This window comes from Poeciliopsis prolifica, unplaced genomic scaffold, assembly GCF_027474105.1.
Source record: "Poeciliopsis prolifica strain line A6 unplaced genomic scaffold, Auburn_PproV2 SCAFFOLD002, whole genome shotgun sequence".
NCBI lineage: Eukaryota > Metazoa > Chordata > Actinopteri > Cyprinodontiformes > Poeciliidae > Poeciliopsis > Poeciliopsis prolifica.
The window spans coordinates 17,456,276-17,471,297 of record NW_026562377.1 but is presented as its reverse complement, the minus strand read 5'-3'; the positions used below and the strand labels follow the sequence as shown (position 1 = coordinate 17,471,297).

At 36.8% G+C, this 15,022-nt stretch overlaps 1 protein-coding gene across 1 annotated transcript in view; it reads left to right on the top strand.

Annotated features, from left to right (window-relative positions):
- sema6bb (sema domain, transmembrane domain (TM), and cytoplasmic domain, (semaphorin) 6Bb) overlaps positions 1 to 15,022 on the top strand; it is a 169,867-nt gene that overhangs the window by 129,422 nt on the left and 25,423 nt on the right. The window contains exon 16 of the mRNA XM_055047752.1: positions 6,071 to 6,129. Coding sequence (XP_054903727.1) covers positions 6,071 to 6,129 — 59 coding nt within the window. The remainder of the gene's footprint in view (positions 1 to 6,070; positions 6,130 to 15,022) is intronic.

The following is a 15,022-nucleotide window of genomic DNA, read 5'->3' as shown; positions in this document are numbered from 1 at the left end:
TAGGCCTTAAATACCGCCTCAGGTAGGCTGCTTATACTATTAAAGGCTTCTGTGTTTGTCTTGATTAGATTTACCAAGGGCGGTCAACTTTGCAATTGAATACATATTGAGTTTCTGAGAATTTCCTTTTTGTGGAATATTGCAACCTTTCTCAGGTAGCCATCGTCAGGCAGTATCATGCTAGAGATTGTGACATGGAAAACCACCAAGGAAGTTTTGCATTTTTAAATAGTAATGTTAAAACCATTAGCTTTATGAATTCATTTGTATTTTTATAATTGTGCTCTCCTGATTTTAGCATAAAATCAAAGAAACTAAGTAGGTAATCAATCAAATTTTACTTGTATAGCACATTTCAGCAGCAAGTGCTTTACATCATAACAAACACAAAACAGTCATCAAGAAGTTTACCATTAACATACCATTGACATAGATGTCATATTAGGCTGTGTGCTTGCTTCTAATGATTTATTTGAACTATCAATGTGCAATGTCTTACCACAATTCTGGCCAGATTTAACATTATTCTTTCAATAATTGGTATATATCATTTAAACTTGTCAGTTTTTGTTGAGCTTTTAAGCATTGGTCATTTATTTTCAATGGGGTTGCACCAGAGTATTCGGAGAAACTTTATGTCAGCCAGCTTTATCCATTGCAATAGTGGTTTGATATGTGGTTAGGAGCACTGCCTTGCTGGAACTACCAATTCTCTACAAGTTTCAAAATGCTGAATGTTTTATGTGAGGTGAAGTACAAGAACTTGCACATAAACTTGCACACTAGCCTGGCTAGTTAGTGGGTCATGCAGTGGGACTTATGAAAGAGGATTATCCAAACACTGTAATAGTGACAGATAAATGTCTGACATCAAGCCTATGCATTTTATTTTCTCCCACTGAAATTATAAATTAGGTGGTGTGCTTGATTGATATTTAAAAATATCAGTCAAAGGCAAAAATATTCCAGGTATGTAGTGACTCGTGGAATTAATGGCAATGTGTGCATCCCATATACAGAGTCTGATAACCAATGAAGTCATGTGGTATGCGGTTCTCCATCTTGGTATCCTTACTCCCCTTTCCTCTCTTTCTGATTGCCATGATCAAAGGCTCCTAATGTCACAAAGTCTTATTAAATAAATAGACAGTCATGTCCTTGATGACCTCATGTAAATGTCTGACTGGAACAGTAATTTTCTATTTACTATTTTATGTTTCTATCTGTGCCACTTTTGTTGAAGGAAAGTGTACCTTTCATGACATTCATGATCCTTTTCAGCTTGAATTTTTAACGTCTGTTCTCCTGCCCAGCACATTTATACTTTTAAATTTGGTGCAAAGTAAAAGCATACAGATGTTCTGTCCGGAAATTATAATAATCACTTGATATATTATTTTTCATTAGTAGGAATGCAATAAAGGTTATCAGCACCTCAGTTTTGGACACCATGTTGCAACACTTTCAACAGCATGTACCATGGGAATCATCTGGTCTTTATTATATCTTACTTTGAAGGCTTTGAATAATGAGTTAGTGAACCTGAACGAATCTACAATATGTAAAAAATGCAACATTGTCAGTCTATATGTAGTCTAGCAGAGTATGAGGCAACCCTGAACTCAGGACTTTATTCTTTATGATATCTTCCATGCGTCCACTGCTTATTTAAACTCATTTATCAAAGCATTTCAGAGGCATTAAAAGGCCAAATGGTTACTGTACCGCAAGGTTTTCTAATTATAAAATCAAACTTTCAAAGGCAATGTAGTAGTCTCACCTGCTCTCATTCTTTAGATGTTGTGTGCGCGTCTAATATTTACTTTTCATGACGTCATGAAAGAAATGGTATAATCTAGATTGCATAGAAAGTCCAACATGGCTTTGGCTTATTTCCCCATGTGCTTATTAGGATTTTCACCAATTATGCTTTGAGGGAAAAATTATTAAGACATATGTTTAAGATTTGGAAGAGTGCACTCTTACCATGAAGTATATTTACTCGTGCCAATACATTGTTCCTGCTGCTAAACTCCACAGTGAGCCTCCGCTCAGGCTTTGGACAGCGTCAAGTCCACTGCTCCTTCCTGGTTTTGGTCTTTATGGAAGCAACTTGATGGTCTGTTGCCCGGGCCTCAGATTTAATGCAATTACAGAATGTTATCGGTGACCCAATCTACCACTAAAGAAGAATCTGAACATAACCCCCTATATCCCTGGATCATGCTTTATTGTGAATGTTAAAGGGAAAGGTGCTGTAATCACCACTCAGTCTGCAGACAAATCAGATTACGATTAAATCTTAGTACAGACTCTACGTAATGTTGTTTGCAACTCACCTCATTATTTTGTTTGAGATGCTCTGTTGATATTCTTCCTTTCAGCTTCACCTGACAAATTGAAGCCCCTTTTCCACTGATTCTTCTCTATGTTGTCCTATAAAGCCTGAGTTCTGCTCAGTACTTCTGTCACTTTTGATTTTTAAATGTCACCATGTGTTGCACACTTTGTTTTGCAGCTAAAGCATAGGAACCAGGAGTATCTGTAGAAAACTGATCAGAATGGCATTTCAAACCAATTTCAAAGGTTATTCTGATACTCCTGCCAAGCTGCTTCTTTTCTAGATTGAAGTCTAAAGTGAAATCTGTTTAGACATTTGGTTTTTTTCAGTGGTATTTGTGAGTGATGATAACAATGCATTTTTATGCTTGTTTACATTGATTACTGATCACCAAACAGTTCAGGTATAGTATCTTGCAAAACTAATCATACATTACACTTTCCCCTTTTTGTCACAATGGAGTCTCAGAATCCATACAGTCTATTTAGTTTTATGTGATAGACCAGAACAAAGCAGCTTATATACATATACATATATATATATATATATATATATATATATATATATATATATATATATATATATATATATATAAATTGGAAGATAACGGTTTAGAAATAAAAATTGGAAAACTGTAACAAATTCTTTTCAGTTTGATGACCTTAATTAAAACCCTGTTGAAGTAATTGTTTTTAAAGGTGAGACATAAAGTTGTAGAGATGTTCAAAGCAGGTGAAGGTTACAGAACAATATAAGATTTTAACATCTACAAAAGTACAGCCTAAACTTCTCTTTAAATATTTTGTTCATAAAAAAGTCAGAAAACCTTGTAGAATTTTCCTTCCAATTCTGCTCCATTTATATATAAGGTTATATATATATAGGGTTATAACATAACCTATATATTCTGATAACAGGTTGTAACATAAAATCCCCATTAAATAATCTGAAGCATGTGACTCTTATTTGAACGAATGGGAAAAGCTCGAGGCGCATTATATAGTTTTACAGGATGCAGTATGTTTTATTTTGCTCTTGAAAAATTGCCAAAGCAGAACTTTCGCATATGTTCCACTTAAATCACTAAACAATAATTTTTTCTTTCATATGCATTTCATTAAATGAGCTCTGCTCTAAATGAAGCCTGCAGGCAAGTACATTGTGCTCAGACTAAACTACAGAGTCTCGTTTGTCTCTGCGCGTTGCAACGTGGAGCTGTTCCCCTGACACGAGCCATAACCAAAAGCAGTTGTGTTTTTCTTTGAGAGCACCTGGCCTGTGCCGAGCCATTTCCTCTGGACTTCCTCGCTTCGTTGTAACTTATAGAGTGTTGAGTTTTCTGCTCTCACTGTTGCCCAAATAGGAAATTAGCTGCAGAAATACAGTAAGTTGCAATTTTATTGTGAGATTATTGAAAAAAAAAATCTCCCAATTAAAAACATTTTTTAGTAACATTTGAATAATTTGAAAATATTCTTCTAGATTTTTATGAATCTTAAATAGCCATGGACATTGACCTCCTTCTTGAATAGCAAGTAGTTTGGTTTCAATGCAGAGAGAGAGAGAGAGAGAGAGAGAGAGAGAATGTCAACCAAAATTGTACAAAGAAAAAAACACATTGTAATGTAAAAGCTAAAATATGATTTGCATGGCATTGAGATAAAGAACTATTTAATCATCAGAAACTAGACGTAAGTTCTGGCTCCAACAGATTGGTTCTATCAGCCAAATAAAGACACTCATGACCTCAAGTGGCTGTGTGTATAAAACACACCTGTCCTCAAAGTCATGGGATTCTCATGGTCCAAGCCTCAAAAATAACAAAGAGCTTTCAAAGGATGTTGGGAAGAAAAAGTATCTGAAAAAGGCTGGAATGTTGTCCAGAACCACCAGCGACAGCTGTTGGTTCATTCATAGCAATATTAAATGACCATCGGTCACTCTTTGCCTTCGAGCTTCATCCAAGATCTTGACTCATGGGTGAAGATGATCAGGAGAAAGTTGAGGAATCGGCCCAAAGTTGACCAGGAGAAATGTGTCAATGTGGTAGTTTGAACCACAGTCAAAATTGGAAACATACTGAGCTGCATGGATTAAAATATTTGAGACAGAGGAACATGCTGATTCCTAGCTTAGGTTTACATGAAATGGTTGTATCAAAACTCAACTCTCCATGTCTTCATGTCATGTTTATGACATGAAGACCGTAGTCCCTACAGGAAAAAACACAATTGGAAACGTTATGCTTCAAGCTTGTTTTCTAGAACTTTTTTTTTTTTTTTTTGCAAGTACATAGACCTGCATGTGATCATTTAAGATATTTTTTCCCAGAATATTTGCCATGTAGCAATTCTCCATCTCTAATGTTTTCACAGATTCACCTTTTGAAATCTTGCTCACATGACTGTCACATGCTATTAACGCAGCTTTTTAAATATTCTGATATAGAGCCAAATGTTTGAAACTTTAGTTTGGGACTACAAAGTGTTGCAACCAACGGAGTCCTCATGTGTGCAAGACTTTTTGTTCATTTAAGATATTTTTTATTCAGCAACAGCAACATGAGCAACAACCAGTTTTATTAGTGTGCACATGTGTGTGTTTCCTGCCATAGTTCTTTCATTTGGAGAATTAAAAATTGTTAAATATGACCCAGTAATTTTTACCTCAGTCAACTTGGAGCAGTTTGGAGCAGTTTCTTCTAAAGGCACAGAATAACTTCAACCCTGTTAGGGGAGGAATCTTCTTAACTGAGCCAAAATCTTGCAGAAAAGCCACTTCTTGTCATAACTTTTATGACGGTGTCATAAAAGTTATGACGTTGTCATGAAACCTCAAGTATTTAGAGACTTTATGCAAAGAGCAGTGGGCCAGGATTCCTCTTTAGATGTGTTCAAACCTTGTGGTCAACTTAAAAAAAACACCTGCTGTGTTGGCAAGTAAAGTTTTTCTAGGAATTAGGTCACATTTTGCAAATACCTACTTTACTTAATGATGTGCAGATCATTTATTAATTCATGCATTGTAGTTTTTAAGAATTCTCGCTGATGTTGTCATTCTTAAAAAAAAAAAAAAGAAAATCTTATACAAATGGCAAACTATTCACTTCAGTATGATCAGATGCATATTTCAACCATTTAATATTATTGGAAAATGAGTCATTGTGCCTGGTAGAATGTAAAAGGAGTAAAAATGCAACACTATCAGCCTACATGTAGACAGACGGAAGCAGACTTAACAGTATTTGTTGTTTAGATAGCAGACCAACATGTTTGACTATGTGCATTTAAAGTAAATTGATATTTGCAAGCAACACAAACTCCTTAATCCTTGAAGACGGGCAGTTTATATTTAGAGCCAAAAACTTCATGTGAAGATTTGCATGCTGACCTAGAAATATTTGTCATCCAGCTTAATTATGGACACAGCTGCAGGCGTGAATGGTTATCTTTAAAATTGGAATGGTAATTATTATGGAACATTAGATACCTCAAGGGCCTCTTTAGTTGTTTTTATGACTTAATGAATTTTTATTCACTTTCTCAAAATAAAAACGAGTTTCTTGTATTGAAGCAGAAAAAAATAAAGCTTGTAAAGATTCCCACAGTTGTTACGTACAATGTTGAGATAGTGCAGCCCTATCAGGGACGATCTGCTCTGTGCTTCAGTGGTTGCCTTGTTGTGCTTGTGTGCTCTGTGATTAATGAGTGTGCCTTTTATCCTCCGCAGGCTGCCATTCGAGCAAGATGTTGAACATGGAAACGTGGCCCACTTGGGTGACTGCGATGGTAAGAGGACCAATTCTTTGTCGGTTTACCTTGGCATGTAAAAGTAAATGGCATTTCTTGTATTTCCCAGATGTTTGCGTGACTTTCTCAGTTCAAATAAAAGACAACGGATGGAGATTTGATAACACTTTGACGAGTTGTGAATAAGACTGTCATGACACTGTCATAAACAAATTTATGTCGGATCGTAATATCCTGGTTAATGTCAAGTTGTCATAACAAAGACATTTTGAATGTCAACTTTGTATTAAAAGTGTCATGATTTACCAAATGACACTTTATGACAACAGTCATAAATATTCATGAAGACTTACTCATGTTCATGACAGGTGTTACGTCATGTCTTTATGACAGTGTCATGACAGTCTTATTCACAACCCATCAAATAAAGTGTTACCCGAAATTTTAACTTAGCTAATGTGGTGTGAAAAAAAGTTCCAGTTCTCTTCAGTGCGTTGTAGTGCGTCGCTTCTCTGCAGAGCCAACACCGAAATTTAAAATAACACCCTTCTGGTCTCAGTTTGTCTTATGCTAGCCTAAAGAGCAATTGTTTTATTTTGCTTTTATTTTGTTGTTTGTATCTGCTTTACTTCATCTACAAGTTGAGTCTGTAATTAAGTAAAACGCCAGCCTTTTATTTCTTTCTATGCATCGTTATGAAAATAGAAGCTGATTTAAAGCAAAGCATAATCTCTGCTGTAGATACGCAGAGGTTTTTTAAGATGCTCCCCTGACATCCTCTCTCTTTGATCTTAGTGCTAATTCCAAAGCATGTAAATTAATCCATCTCTTGTGAAAGTTTCCTGAGTTCATGTGCCATGCTCCTGGAGAAAAGCGAGATAAATATTTCAGAGAGGGTGCTCGCATACAAGTCTAATCCAGCTTTAGATGGGTGCGCCGTTTGATGCTGTGCTCTCACTTCAGATCTGCTGACCACTGAACCACGGGGGCGGGGGTGAACTCTGTAATCGAGGGCCGGCGCTCAGTCTGCATGTGGTGAAAATTGACTAGTTATTTATCTTCACTAAGTCCATGTGCATCCATTTTGCGAAACAAGCGAGGAACATTAATAAAAATGTTGGCCTTACTTCTAAAGAGCTGCCAAACGGTCTTCACCCTGTGTCTAACACAGATTGTCTCATAAAAGGTTTCAGTGCTTTTAGCAATACATTTAATCCTGATAAAAATGTGACACATTAATTTCTCCACACATGAGCCTCCAGATAAATGCATTTATATGTAAAACGTATTAAACTCCTAAGATTTATGGTATTTTCACTACTACGGTCATTACTGGGGAATTTGTATAATTATGCTTTAGCCATTTGTATATATAGTCCTCTACAAATTTAACACCAGAACAACCTCTTTTTTTTCCTTTTGTAGTTTCATCCAAAGGTTGCTAATGTAACAAAATGTAGTAATTATGTTAGAAAAGCATTTCTATAATATGGTGACAGTGCAACTTATGATTTAATTTTGAAGATGAGTGAATTTGTTAGACATAAACTCAGAACTGCTACAGTTTGTACCCTGGTATCATTGGTAGGATCAGTCAGTATTCTTGATTTGCAATCTTACATGTTTTTACTGTAGCATGTTGCAATGAAAGTGCACACTCTTCACAACGGGTAGCTCGTTTTGTCAACCAACACAGATTTAACTACAGCAACCATACGTACATTTACTGCTCAGACATGAACCAACTTATATTCATTTATCATTTTTCATGAGATGCAGACTTTTGCAAAATACATTTTAGTACATTTACTCTATTTTTTAGAAAGTCATATTTCAAATAAATTTGAACATTTCTATTAAAAAAAAGAAATACTTCCATACTTGCATGCAAATGTTACAATAGTAAAAGAAGTGGCAGATTTAACTTTGTTGATGTAAGTGTAACCTAATTGCGAGAGGATGCACACACAACACACGACCAAGAAACACGAGAAAAGACAACTCTTTTACCTTAGTAGAAAGTTGCTAAACTTTGAATCTAATTCACAGCAGCTGTTCAGTCCTGAATGGAGCACAGTTTAAAAGCTGAGTGTGTTTGTGTACTTGTAAGGTCTGGCAGTGGAGCATGAAAAAAACCTCAAAAGAATAATTGTTTAGGGTCAGACAAGCATAGGAAGATTCCTCGAATTAAACAAAACATGTTTCCCTCTTGTAACATGCTTTTACAGTGCTCAAAATGTCATTTTGACCTAAAAGTTTGTTTCTAAAACAAAATGGGACAGACATCTGTCTCTAAATGCCTTGCAGTGTCTTAGCAAACGGGCCAAAAAGTCATGAGACTTAAAAAGTTTGAATTATCTAATTTGCCTGTCATAGAACTAATGCTTATTGGTTCAATCTGGACCACTTTTCATCTTTACTTGATCTAAGAACAGATGAATGAAAAATGAGAAACCCTTAAAGTTACGCCACTGGAGGCAGATATAATTGATCAAAACAAAGGAATGTGACCTTATTATTTTATATCTGCTGTAAAATTCCACCTGTAGGTTCCTGATCTCCGATTTCTGTTGCTGATCAAAAATAATGGGTTTATAGCCTTGTACTGATATTCCAAACATAAATGTGAAAATTCTTCTTTTCTGTACAGACTGCTTTTACTGACCCTGTGAAGGAACCCCCCCCCCAAATACAGAAACAAACAGACCTTCTTGCAAACATTTTCATATAGCCCTTAAGAAAGAATGTCTGCAGTGGATCGGCAGGTGAGACAATGTGCAAATGATGTAATTTTCCAGATCATTGACTCAGAACAAGCAAGTGGGCATGCTGCTAACAATTGGCACTCATATCTCTTTCTGTTTAGTTTCAGATTTAAACACATAAACTCTTCTTGACGCCCATGAGCAGGTGAAGAGCCCTGCTCTCTACTGGTCTTTTAGCAAGAACACCTAAAGTTGTTCTACTCACTGGACCTCTCTCAGAGGAATATTCATTTTGCAGCATTTAAAATACCTTAACTGAGCAAAATGTACAGCAGTGCAAACTAGTGTTCACAACAACATTTGCTTAGTTGTTGTGAGGTATTCTAATAACCTTAATCTCATGGGCTATGACCCATTTTCACGTCAAATATCAATTTAAATGTGACACTTCGCCTTGGATGCTCGTGTTCTTCTTGTTAATGCTCTCTGTTTGGCTGAGATCTTTACAGCCTTCTGCACACACAATCTTCAGTCAGAGGAAGACAGAGGCACAGCTTCAAGAAGGTTGTTATGACAGACTGTCACTGACACCACTGACACTTTGAAAACTGTCTGCTCTCTCTCCGGGTCTGGCTCTGAGCTTCTATTTATTACGGGGTTGTTCTTCATGCATTCAGGACACACATACTCTGCGTCTTTGTACCTGTAAATACCTTCACACAGGATTTGTCCACATTAGCACAAGCTCTTTGAAATATTTCCTGCTGAATATTTCATGTCTTCTGTATTTGGCTCATTTCACCTGTCTGTATCTTGACCCACCAGATGAAAGCAGAGTTGTGATCTGGCTGGTTTATCTCTCTTTGCGTTTGCAAGAATTATTTTATTTTTTTATTTTATTTTTTTTCCTCTGTAACTCGCTCTGTGTCTGTCTCTCAAACTAAATTTTCTCTCCCTCTGGCTTCCAGTGACTTTTCAAAAGCTCAGTATTTGTAACATAAAATAAGCCAACTAAAACCAAGCATCAGTTTCCCAAGTTAATCACTTCGCAAATCTTGCTAAAAATAAAAGCAATCAAAGCATATTTCTACTTGATACATTTATCCAAACTGTGGACATTTATTTTAAAATATTTTCTTGGTGACTCTGTAGGTTGTTCATTATCAATCTGATTAATATTCTATTTCTTAATAAAGTCCTTGAGGTTAGGTTGGTTATATTTAAGTTTTGGAACCCGTACTTATGTTTTTTATTGCAAGTCTGTTACTGCACAATGTAGTTTTGCCTGGTTTGCGTTCCCTGTGCCTCTCCTTTTGCTAATTTCTCTGCTGTCTCAGTCGGGGCTGCACTGATTTCAGAGCAGTCTTGTCGTCAGACCACAAAGGGAGATGGATGGACGGCCTTACTTAGAGCCCAGCTAACTGTCTCCCCTCTCCCTTTAACCAGGGAGAAGCAGTTGCTGGAAGGAGAATCGATTTTCATCTCCTCTCTGGCTGATGGCAGGCGAATAGATTTCAAGGGTGATGCTGCAAGGGGAAAGGAATGGGGCTGAGAAAAGCAAGAGTGGAGAGGGGAGAATGGGTAAATCAAGTCGAAGAGTAAAGGGCAGAGCAAAAAGGAATGACGAGGAGATTGAGAGATCATAGGACGAAGGCAAACTTTGAGGTTTGAAAGTGGCTCAGGTGATAAGATGTATGAATATTGAAACGAGGCGGTGAGCAGACAGGAAGAGCGAGGTTTCAGAAAAAATACAAGGAAGTCGAGGGATGGATGAAAGATTTTCACTTATCACATTTGTGTGTTTGTACTTTTTGCTCAGTTTTCATGTGTATGCATAGATTACTGATGGTACCATGAAAGCTGAATCTTCTTTCTGAAATATGTCTTCTTTCATTTAAGTTTGACAAAAAAAAAAATTGAGAGTACTTTTCAAATAATTTTTTAAGGGGAACATAAGCTATCTGACTCAACCTGAAGAACAAAAGCAGCACAACATACCGCAATCTGAAGAAACCAAAGAATGAGAAACAGAAGTCATTGACATCTATAAGCTCCACTAAGAGTTACAAATACTTCTTGAGCTCCATTTTACTCAATGTTCATTTTAGTCTATGAAAATTAAAATCATATATATATATATATATATTATATATATATATATATATATATATATATATATATATATATATATATATATACCCTTCCATGGGGTCACAGTGAATAGTGTTGGGGTATTATTACGTTTCTACACAAAACAAGGTTGGTTAAAACACAATTTTTTTTTGACACTCAATTTTGTAGTTGATATTAAAATCTTTATGACCATTTAAGACTGATAAAAGAACTCAAACCACATGAATTCTATGGAAATAGTTTTTCACAGCACTGTAATTAGTTAAATGCCACACTCTTCCTCAGCATGCTGTCTGTGTTGTTGGCCAGACGGCTTTTTGTACTCTTGGATCAGCTTAGAAAAGCTCATGGTTTGCTTTTGGAACCTGCCTCCCGACTTCTAAGAGTAAAGAACGCTGCAGGGAGGCGAGAGCAGCATCTGTTTTCAGGACCGTTCAGTCAGGGCACAATGACAAATGGGCAACGAGTGCCACCGCCGTCTCCTGTGTCACAACACTGCCACTGGCCTCCTCAGATGGCCTACTGCCAGGCTCTAACTTTGTCAAGTCGGTGTAAGCCACCTGCGTCATCTCCTCTCAGTCTCCCACGTTTGCTTCACCTCTCTTTATGTCTCTCAAATTGTGAAGTTTGCATCATTCAGTTTTAATATCTCACAAAGCAAAATCAATGCACTGTTCTTGACGGCATCACTGAAGGAATGTCTTTCTGCTGCATCAGAAGACCACAGAGAAGGATCAGTTTCATAATGGGGAAACTGAGGGAGTTGAGTATTGACTTGTGGTTACAAGCAATGCTAATGCATTTGCTGGAAGCTAAAGCAACTCGCCTTTCCAACACAGCCAGATATTAGGATGTAGAAGGCATGCCCTTCCTCTAAACCTAATCTGATCAAAGCATACTTTAGAACCATAAAATCTAGTTGAGACAAGAGGTTGTGGGAGTTAGAGTCCTGATGAAAGAGAGAAGTTTGGTGAAATGTCTGGATTCAATTATGTGTGTGTTTGTGCATAATGTATTGTAAGTCTTACTCTGGCTGTTGCATCGCTTAAACAACTGGGAGCATGTTTGGTTGGTATTATTATGGTCCAAACCAACATGCACGCATGTCTATGAATGAGGTAATAAAAGCAGAAATGGAAAACTATGTTTTAGTTTCAGCAGTGAAGACTCAAGTAGAAATTCAAAGATATGAAAAAAGACAGTTTTGCTTAACAGGTCACCTTTAAAATGATATAAAAGTTAAAACTAATTTCAAAACTGGTATTTCTTCCCCCCCCCCCCCCCCCTTTCAATGGGCTTTTTTTTTACACCTGGAAGGAAAGAAACACCTTATGATTCTCATTTACTCCTGTTGACATTGTTTTTCTCCCTCTACTAAAATATTAATACCTTAATCTATTAATCCCTTTCCATAATCAGGTCTGGGCTCTGCACGGACTGTTCATGTGTTGAACACTTTTGAATGTAGCACAAATTAGTTGGTCAGCTTGTTTGGATTCCAGATTTTCAGTATTATGTGTGGGAGGGTTTATTTTCATATGTGTAGATGAAAGGTAATTCAGATTAATGTCCCCAGAGGCACTTGATAGAATCCACTGTTTGTTTGCTCAGTAAATTACATATTTTGTCATCTGTGTTGTCAGAAAATCTGCTGATATTGGCAGATCGAACTTAAATAAAAATTTAGTCACACTTCTCATTCTTTTCAAAGAATATGAAATTCATATTACTATTTTCCTAAACATAAGGGTCTTTGAATGGATTGCTTTGTAAAGCAAAATGTGACTACCACATTTAGAATTACAATGTGTTGCATGGAAAAGTAGAGCACAATTGCCTTTGATATACATAACTGAAACAACAATAGAGTGATTTTCTCAAACAAAAGAAAAGCAGGACTGCAAAACAACACTTTGTTTGTAACATTGCACACTACAAATTAGAGATAACAGATGTGAGTTATTTCATAGTGCCTCCCTACAGAAATTAGAAAACAGAGCCCAACTAAATGGTGAGTTTAATAATCTTACAGCAGTGTAAATAAAAGATCAGCAATAGTTCTCGTTTCAACCCTGAAATGTATGAAATAAATGACCAAAGAAAAAGGATGCTGTAATGAACTGACCTACATAAATACCTTGTTTGATTTTGGTCGTCTTCCTCCACCAGCTTCATTTCTTCCACCTTGTCTCCGCAGCAGGGCCTTTGATTTGAATTAACAGGGTGTCAGTCTTTTGAATCTCTGATCTAATGGATCATCAGCCTTTCAGTCAACTTGTCCCATCTTGCTCTTCCTCATGCTACTTATCTTCATCATATGAGCTCAAATCTGAGCGATTAACTTTGGAATGATTGCTTTCTTTCTACGAAGCAATTGTGTTGTGCTGCATAAACACCAGACCTTGATATCCTAACCTCGACCTCATTGCTTTTGTGTAACGAGAGAAAAAGAAACGGTGCAAAAATCCTGAAAATTGCAATTTCAATTTTGTATACACCAGTAAAACATGTCGATGTCACCAGTTTTCTGAACTGCACCTTTTATTCACGCTGGATTTAGTGTCACCGAAGGCTCACGAGTCCCGACTAACAGAAACCTCCGAGTTGTATTTTAGTGTGTTCACCAGAGATGAGCAGGTGTGAACATGCATGTGACAGGTGACGTAAACTGTTTACATCGTAGTGAGTTAGCTTTGGTTCAACCATCAACAGACCATATAGGATGTCAGATCCACTTGCTGCACGTTATAGCGACATGTCGATTGGCTTCCGTCAGCTTTTGCATGTCACGACCTTTGCTGACAGGCCAATCAGTTACAGCCTAAACATGGACTGATTCCTCTACCACACTGCCAGGTTCACTCTTTTGATTTACTCTGAGGCGATGACAATTATAAAGGATAGATTTGTGCATGCAAATCTTTTTATTGGGATCCTGCAATGCTACATTGGCAAAGAGCTTCATGTTCCCCATTTTATAGTTTAGCTATTTGTAATTGAAGGAAATTGTCAAATTTGGTCGGTGTTTAAAAATTTATAAGTGCCTTTTTGCCACACTTAAATGTGTCACATCACTGATGAATTTTCAATATCAAATGTAGATAATCTGAGTGAACAAAAAGGCTTTGTAAATCAACCAGGTCCTGCATGAAAAATGAATTGCTTCCTAAACCTCACAGCTGGTTGGCCCACAATTGGTGTCAATTACCACAAAGTATTACAACAATGTGGAGTAACTGCGCCACACTTTTCTTTGCTCAGAATATCAACCATTGAAGAATTTTTGATGATTGATTGGGCCATTTAAGGTCAAACAACAGCATGTTTATTTGTTGTCTCAACGTGGGCTTCCTAGTGTGTTTTGGATCATCATCCTGCTGCGTTACCCAAGTTTCCTTGAGCTTAATGTCACAAATTCAGGGTTTTTCTTGTTCAGAGTAGAATAATGGTGCCATCAATGACAGAGTTGTGTAGATCCTGAAAAATCAAGACAGCTAAAATACATTACTCTACCACTGCTGCGTTTGAGTGTAGAAATGTTCTTCCTCTGAAACTTGCTGATTAATGTTCCTCACTTTGGTTTGCGTGAATCCCACAGCCTTTAAAAGGGATTTTGTTACCATTTCCAGACTGATGGATGTCCCTGACTTTATTTAATTGACTTCTTAAAATTTGGAGAATCGTGGTCTGATATGTTGCTTTTGAGATCTCTTTTGTTATTCCATGTTGCCCTACAGGCTATATTTGAAGAACTAATGAAAGTGAACTAAGTTATCCAAAATATTTGGTTATTTACTATTAATCATTCATTGTCAAAGATAGACAGTCTCTTAATTGATTATTAGAACACAGTTGTTAGTATTCATTTTCTCCATCTTTGTCTGATAGTCATTTGTTTATTGATGTGAAACTTCTAAGTCAGACAAAAAAAACAAAGAAATCTATAAGGGGGGACATTTTACAGGACTGTAATTTGCTAACCCAGTTGTATTAAATCAGTCTTTAATTAGTAGTAGGAGCTGATGTGTGTTTAGCAAGTGTGACCCTATAGCAGCGGGAGCATCGCAACACTTTCCTCAGATCTTTGTTGCCTC